Raw genomic sequence first — 7922 nt, forward strand, 5'->3', positions numbered from 1 at the left:
GAGTCAAAGATTGCTGCAACTCCACCTCCTCGGCCCGTGCCTCGGGCAATATGAGTATTGATATGGCTGGGTGGAGTGGCCTCATTTATGCTGACATATTCTTCATGTCTCAACCAAGTTTCAGTGAGACAGCATATATCAATATTATAATCTGATATTAAATCATTTACCAGTATTGCTTTAGATGCTAGAGATCTTATGTTTAAGAGACCACATTTAATCTTCCTGTTTTGTTGCACTGTAGTAGTTGTTACATTTACTTTTATTAGGTTATTATGTATGACACCTCTATTAGGTTTTACCTTAAATTGTCCTTGGGCAGACACACACACCGTTAATATTGGGTATTTTATTGGGTTCGGGATTCCTTTGGATGACTGCCTAGGAGAGAGCGCAGAGAAGCGTGTAAGACTGCGACTCTGCCTCCTGGTCTCAACTCCAGTTTGTCATGGATTAAGTCCACAAAGCCCTGAAATGTTTGCCGAAATGAGATTTGCACCTTCCAAAGTAGGATGAATGCCGTCTCTCTTAATCAGACCAGGTTTTCCCCAGAAGGCTGTCCAATTATTCACGAAGCCCACATTGTTTGCTGGGCACCACCAAGACAACCAGCGCTGAAATGATGACATGCGGCTATACATGTCATCATGTTTTATGAAATCCTATTTAGTGTATCTGCAGTCAGACTGAGTGGATGGGGTGAGTCTGCGGAGGAGACAGCAGAAGTGATAATGCTGCCTTTGTTTCCCTCGCATAGAGACAGACGGTTGGTCTTTCTGACGGAGGAGGAGCGGGCCAGTCTGGCTCAGGTTAAGCCCTGCAGCTCTGAGGCGGGGGACAGCAGCCTGCTGGAAAGACTCTTCTCCACTGACATCAGCTCTGTGTACAGGCTAGGTAAAGGAGCAACGGGGGTTAAGGGAGGGGTTGTGCCACCAATTAAGTGTCATGTTAAGTGTAGAAAAGTCAGTTAGTGGAGTTACTCAAGTCCGGTACTTCATTTGTATTTGATGTTATTTAAATGTACTTTCTACCTTTACTTGACTACATTTATCTGACAGCTTAAGTTAATTTACAAATCAATATTTTGACTGATTGAAAAGCTTTTGATAAGTGTGGGTTGTTTTAAAGGGATTAAAAGGATTCTTTGCTTTAAAAAGGTTTTTTGGAAAGGTGTCGTTCTCAGGCTGATGTCCTTTCTCATAACTTTTTGAATGTTTAGAAAACACAGTCAATTGATAATAATTCATAAATTAGCTGCACCTCAACCAACTACAACATCCTGATTTTACACAAATGCATAAGTTATAAAAAACTAATGATATCATATATTACAGTCGCATGGGATATTTTTCTGCCTTTTATTACTTTTAGTTCTTTAACTTAATTTTGCTAATTATACTTACATACATTAAATGTATGCATGTACTCAATTAAAAGACCTGAATACCCCATCTGCAGCTGGTCATATTTGGTTATGTTATTATTGAAACTGCGGTTTCCTTTTTTTTTTAAAGTAAAACTGTCAGCGATTCATTCTGGGTAAACATTTTTTATTCTCTATCCTGACTGAAAAATTGTTGCTTAAATTTATTTACCTTGTATGTTTTCAGACAGACTGGATGAAACGGACTTCACGTACATTAGGAACCGACCAAAACATGGTAATGTCTTAAAGTTTTGATGAGAAAATGACTAGCTTTTAAAGCCTAATGCACTAAGAAGACTTGGAAAAATAATGTTTTAATTTGTTGTCTTGTTTTCTTCAAAGATCATAAGGTTTCTGCGGGCGCCCGTCAGAGCGTAATGTCAGAGAAAAGTGGAGGGACACCCCCGTACCATTCCTCTCCTCGCACCTCCCTCTCCCACTCCTCCCCTCGCCTGTCTATCTATCAGTCCCACAATCCTCTGCCACGAGAGGGGGAGCGCCTGTCCTTCACTCTGGTCGACACGTTCAGAGAACTGGACGAGTACAGGGAAGACCCGCCTCTCTTCGTGGAGGAGAACAGCTGGGAGGGGGAGGACTCTGAGTTCAGTGACCCCACATTGACCCTGCTCAACCATGAACACTTCCAGGTTTGTAGAGTAAAAATCCCAATCCTCACAGTGGCTCTGATTTTGCGCACCTCATGACTTTGCAGTTGTTTTAAGCCCATGGTCTGCTGGGTATTATGATGTTCCTCCAGCATCAGTTGATCTGTTACAGTATTTTACACTATGAGTTTCTTGTGTCCTTTGTGTCTTTCCCTTTAACTCTTTTACCAAAAACATACAGCATGATTTACTCTTTGTAATTCCTTGCTTGTTATTTCTTGCAGGAGGACTTCCTGCCTCTGTACGACCTGCAGTATTCCTTCCTTTGGGTGACCTTTGGTGGTAAGACTGAGGACGAACTACCGGGTTATCTAGAGAGTGTCAGGGAGTGTGCCAAGAGGTTGGGCTTGCACTGGGCACATCGACGGGCATGCTTTCTCCTGGGAAGACTCTGTGCCAGGAAGCTGAAGTTCTCCCAGGTGGGTTCTTCATGTCTCCTATTACTGAAAGGTTAAAAGTGTATGCTGTCATTTTACTTGCTGAGGACTCCTCAAACCTCAATGAATCTGTCTGAATAAAGCTCTTACATTCATGTGTGTTCCTCGCTTCAGGCCCGTGTGTACTACGAGGAGGCTCTCAGTGTTCGAGTGGACAGTTTCTCAGACACACCGTTCCTTATCGCACTCTTCACCAACCTCACCTCTGTCTACCTGAAGCAGCGTATGACTGACAAACTGCCCCAGACTCTGGAGAAGGCCAGTGCCCTGCTCCTCTGTCTCCCCTGCCACACCTTCACCTCTACGGACGAAGCAGAACTTCTTCACCTGCTCTTGAGGAGATCAGTGGTGATGGGGGACAAACACCTGGAGGCTCGCGTTTGCTACCTCCTCTCTAGCCTCTTCTTACTTCTCAGGAAGACTGACGATGCCCTTCCCTTCGTTGAGCGACTCCAGTTTCTCTCTGTGACTCTTTCTACCACAGAGGGTCGTCCTATAGCGCCTTTGGACCTCAACTGGCTCTTGAGTTGGCTCTATAATCGTAAATACATGCCTTACTTAGCGCTGGCTTCCCTGAGCCTGGACTCAAGACAAGACCACTCCCTTGGCGATGCTTTCCAGAAGATTGAGTTGTTTATCAGGAACTCTGTTCGCCTGAACCCTTGCTGGAAGGAGGGAACTTCCCTGCTCCCTGCGCAGATTGTGATTTACCTCCAGCAGGCCCTGATTATTGCTGAGCAAGAGGAGGACCTGAAGACCCAGAGGGACCTGTGTCAGGGCTTGGCCACAGTCTACCAGCAGTATGATGCTCTTGATAAGGCGGTGCGCTGTGCTCAACAAGCTGTGGAGACAGGAGGTCACATCAATGAGGAGGAGGGCTTTGAAGCCTCCGTGATGCTTGGGTGGTTGTTGGTGTTGACGGGCCAGGCCGAGAAGGCCCAGAATGTCCTACAGCCCCTGCTCACATCCCTCCAGGTACAGAAAACTGTCCACATGGATTAATGTGCATCAGCTTTTGTAGAAAGGTTTAACCTCTTCTTCTGTGTGTTATCTCTGTAGGGTACAGACAGTCCCACGCAGCGAGGAGTGATCCACAACCTCTTGGCTTTGTGTCTGAGGCGGCAGGATTGCATCCCAGAGGCAGGCTGGCATCTCTACTCTGCATTGGTCATCTCAAGAGAAAGTGGAAACCAGAGGAACCAGGCGCTGGCACTGGCCAACCTGGGCTGCCTGGCACTGGATGTGGGGGCATCTTTGGTGGCGGAACGCTTCTTGGTCAGGTCAGATATCATTGTTTACGTCTTCCTGGGAACTCAACACAAGCAAGAGCTTACAGAGAGGTATTTATTGTTATGGTGATTGTATTTCCAGATCCTTGCGTCTTTTTCTGGAGCTTTGGGAAAGCCCCACAGACGAGGAGCATGTTCAGACCTACCTTTGGCTGGGGCGGAGCTACAGAGACAGGAAGAAGAGTCAGGACAGCAGGGCGTGTTATGAAATGGGGCTACTAATTGCACTTCATGCCAGAAACTTACACAGTGAGTACAAGTTAACACATAAATATGTCTGCTTGCCAGTCCCTCTAAAGATTACCAATAATGTAATGTATTTTGTATATTTAAAACATACAAAAGTGTAATAACCAGTATTTAGGATTTAGTGGCATCTAGCGGTGAAGATGAAACCAAAAGGATACCCCTCCGCTCAGCATTCCCTTTATGAGCTAGGATGTAGCTGTTTACTTAATTTAAATATGCGACAGGCCCTTTCCAGAGCAGTGTTTAGTTTGTCACTTCTGGGCTACTGTAGAAACATGGCAGTGACTCCCGGAAGCTCAATCTAAGTTATCAAAAACACAATGACTCCTTGTTTCCAGACGTTTTTCTAAGATAAGTTAGCTAAGCTAACTGTCTTTCGTATACAGTAAATACTTTTACAATTGAAGCTTTTCTATCCCCTGGTGGACAAATTATACAATGGCAATACTTTGTTTATAGAATCTTGCCATTTCTTGTGATAATATAAAATTCACTATTCATATCAGCCATGAGTTTGTTTTAAATTCTTTGTTGTGTTCTCTCATAGGTCAGATGGTGGTGGCCAAGGTGCTGAGTCGGCTGTACGCCGACATGCTGCTGTACGGCCAGAGTATCGTCTACTATGAGCACTGTGTGTCGGTCTCCAGAGAGCTGAAGGAAAAGAGACTAGAGGGGGAGTATCTGGAAATCCTCAGCAGCCTCTACCTCTCCCTCAACACTGAAAGGTGAGTGTGTGCCTCCCTTTACCATACAATCTTATCGTCAAACCATCTTTTCCATGTTTGGTTGTTGGCTAAAACAGTCTTAATTCTGGTTTGTAGATCATCACGTAAATCCCTGGACTGCACCAAGCAGAGCCTGAGGATTTCTATCGATTTGGGCAAGAGAGAGGAAGAGTCAGAGACCTGGCTGCAGGTGGGACGCATCTATTATCTCATCCACGAGGACGAGCTAGCTGATATGTACCTGCAGGTGAGGAGGAGAGAATATGTTACATATGTGGTGGAGATCATTTAAAAATGTACAGAAGATCTGAGAGGCAAGTAAGAAATAAGATTTCTGTTTTTATCTGAGTCTAATGTAAATTGTAAAAAAAGATTGTCAGGACAATATCTCTAAGTGTTTGCTGTTGTAATGCTTTTTTTAAACAAAGATGAGAAAACGGTTTGGATCAGACTTAAGAAAATGGTTTCCCAGAAAGTTCTTTTTTCCACTTGCTTATCAGGGCTTCTGAATAAAAAGTGTTAACTTCCTTAACAATCTTTACATTACAAGGAGCTTAGTTTCACCTTCTACTCTCATATATAGGCAGCAGTGAAGACAGCCCTGAGGATGAATGATCATCACTTTGCCATGAGCATCTACGAGGAGGCAGGAGACGTCTACTTTAAAGGCACCAGGAACAGAATGGCTTCACTGCCTTTCTACAGGGTAGGAACAAATACAACGCAATGTCATGATGCAGTTTTTCCGTTTGAGTTTATTTCTATTCTACAAAATTATATTTCAAGTCTTGGCCGGCGCTGAGCTCATTTAACAAAGTGTTTGGTTTCAGGATGGCGGCCTGCCCTTTGCACGCAGCATTAAGGACATCCACTCAGAGTTCTGTTTGTTGAGTAAACTCACAGAGCTGTTAATGAACCAGGGCGAGCAGGAGGAGGCTCTGCAGTACGCTACGCTGGCTGTGGAGGTCGCCAGCAAAACAGGTACAGAGTATAATAATAATACATTTGATTTATATAGCACACTTTAAAAACAACGTCATCTCAAGGTGCTTCACAAAGTTACAAGGAGAAAATAATAAAAACAAATAAAATAAATCTAAGGAGCATATTGAATAAAATATGGTAATATAAAAAGTATGGCCTATAGTACAATCTGTCCTCATGAGTATTGTCAGAAGGAAAGATTCTTCAGCCTGCTTCAATAACCATGGTGTAGCTTTTGAACTACTTCCTAACAGACACCATATATGTTTTTCCTCAGGTGTGCATCTGCATGAGAGGACAGCCTACCACCGGCTGGCTACAGTCTACTACAGCCTGCAGCAGTATGAGATGGCAGAAAACTACTACCTCAAGTCCCTGTCCTTCTGTCCACCCGTCATGCAGGACCCTAAGGAGGCTCGCTACTTTACAAATATTTACTGCAGACTTGGCAATCTGACACTACACAAACTGAAGGTACAGGAGATGGTTATATTTCTGTGTTTGCAATTCATGAGCAAATATCCACATTATGTTTCTGAAATCTGCTTAGATTTATAGATACAACAGACCAATTTAAATCTACAATACTTCTCTGTACTTCTCCATGCTTTCATGCCCTTTCCTTTCTTTGATCAACAAACAAAATACGAAAACACTGTTCTTAACTTTAATTTAAACAGCTGATGTTCATTTGGATTAAATCTGACCTATGTATCTCTCCAGGATTCTTTTGACGCGGTGGGCTACTTCCAGTTGGCTCTGGCGGCGGCGCTGGAGGACCAAGCTAACCCCGAGGCTCTGTATGTGGTGTACATGAAGCTGGCAGAGATCCACTGCAACCACATGCCCGACGCTCAGCTGTGCCAAGTTTACAGAGACAGAGCACAGAGTCTGAAGAGAGTTCTGGCAGGAGAGGACGGCGCTGCTGAGAAAAACATGGAGGACGCAGAGACACAGTCTGGTAGAGAAAACGAAGAAGAGGCCAATGCTGATAAGGAACATACAGAAAGTTCTGTGAAGAGAAACAGCATTATCATGTCTACACCGGAAAAATGTGAAGATAACTCCTTTCCAAGAACTTGTACAATCCATGGAGACACAGAGGATAGATGTTCGGACACTAATGGGAAAATAGAACACAGCATTGATTCGGGAAGCCTTTTAATGAATGCCTTCGGGTCTGAGAAAGAAACAATCGGCAGTCAGTCGTACAGTGACAGTATTCTTACGGAGTCCTTTGATACAGCAAAGGAGCAGATCTCAGACTCCAGCAGCTCCTCTGACACTCTACAAACTAACAGGAATCAAACAGATGGGAAAGACTTTGATACTGACCACTTCATGCCTAGCCAAACACCTGAAGATCCAACAAGTGACATCACAACACACATAAACGCACAAAACACAGATTCTGATATTCAGAATGAAAAAAACACAACCGCTAAGGAAACAGATGTGCATGCAGAAAAAGATGTCAGTGTTGAGGACAATTGGTGTGATACTGACTGATAAAGATGTAAGCATGTATGACTGCACAGAGATATAAGTGTGGGACTGAGATGATGTCTGGACACAGTCACGCAATGTTCTTTACTGATATTTCCTCCATCTGGTCACATTTCTCTTGACCAGCATGACTTCAACGTTCCAGTCACATGGCACTTATTGTAGGAAAGATGATGTGATTACTGTTAAGTGTTCAGACATTCAGTGACTCTAAAGCATGTGCCTTTTGTACAATATATTCTGTGGTTATTATTGTGCTTGTAATATACGTTTTCTAAATGTATGATTTTGTATCTCTGGAAGATATGACTGAAACATAAAGAGGGATGTTTTGTTTGCTGCGTGTTTATCTGGGCTTTTGTTGCATCAAATATAGCAGATATACGGTGGCTTTAAGGGGCAAAGCACAACAACATGAGGCAAAACACATGAATAAATCACAACACACAATAAATACTATTCAGAAAAAAGCTATGGGATTTAGGGAATCCTTTTTTATGCAGTCTATAGGGAAAACCCAATTTGTTTACACCACGGTTTCTGATTCCCAAATAATTGGTCCCTTTTTCATTGAAGAAACTTGTTAAACTATTCTGAAATGACCGTCCTTGAAAACAAAGTATAACATAACTTTATAACAT

At 43.2% G+C, this 7922-nt stretch overlaps 1 protein-coding gene across 2 annotated transcripts in view; it reads left to right on the plus strand.

The window, feature by feature from the left end:
• The window catches only part of sh3tc2 (SH3 domain and tetratricopeptide repeats 2), a 16768-nt gene extending 9149 nt beyond the window's left edge, over nt 1–7619 (plus strand). For both annotated transcript variants that reach the window (XM_010791314.1, XM_010791313.1), the window contains exons 10-22: nt 758–894; nt 1611–1661; nt 1769–2073; nt 2316–2510; nt 2643–3503; nt 3588–3808; nt 3900–4066; nt 4614–4791; nt 4888–5038; nt 5375–5497; nt 5622–5772; nt 6053–6249; nt 6499–7619. In XM_010791314.1, coding sequence (XP_010789616.1) covers nt 758–894; nt 1611–1661; nt 1769–2073; nt 2316–2510; nt 2643–3503; nt 3588–3808; nt 3900–4066; nt 4614–4791; nt 4888–5038; nt 5375–5497; nt 5622–5772; nt 6053–6249; nt 6499–7284 — 3523 coding nt within the window. In that variant the 3' untranslated portion in view covers nt 7285–7619. The remainder of the gene's footprint in view (nt 1–757; nt 895–1610; nt 1662–1768; nt 2074–2315; nt 2511–2642; nt 3504–3587; nt 3809–3899; nt 4067–4613; nt 4792–4887; nt 5039–5374; nt 5498–5621; nt 5773–6052; nt 6250–6498) is intronic.
• The last annotated feature ends 303 nt before the right edge of the window (nt 7620–7922 follow it).

This window comes from Notothenia coriiceps, unplaced genomic scaffold (genome assembly GCF_000735185.1).
Source record: "Notothenia coriiceps isolate Sejong01 unplaced genomic scaffold, NC01 NC01_scaffold00035405, whole genome shotgun sequence".
Taxonomy (NCBI): domain Eukaryota; kingdom Metazoa; phylum Chordata; class Actinopteri; order Perciformes; family Nototheniidae; genus Notothenia; species Notothenia coriiceps.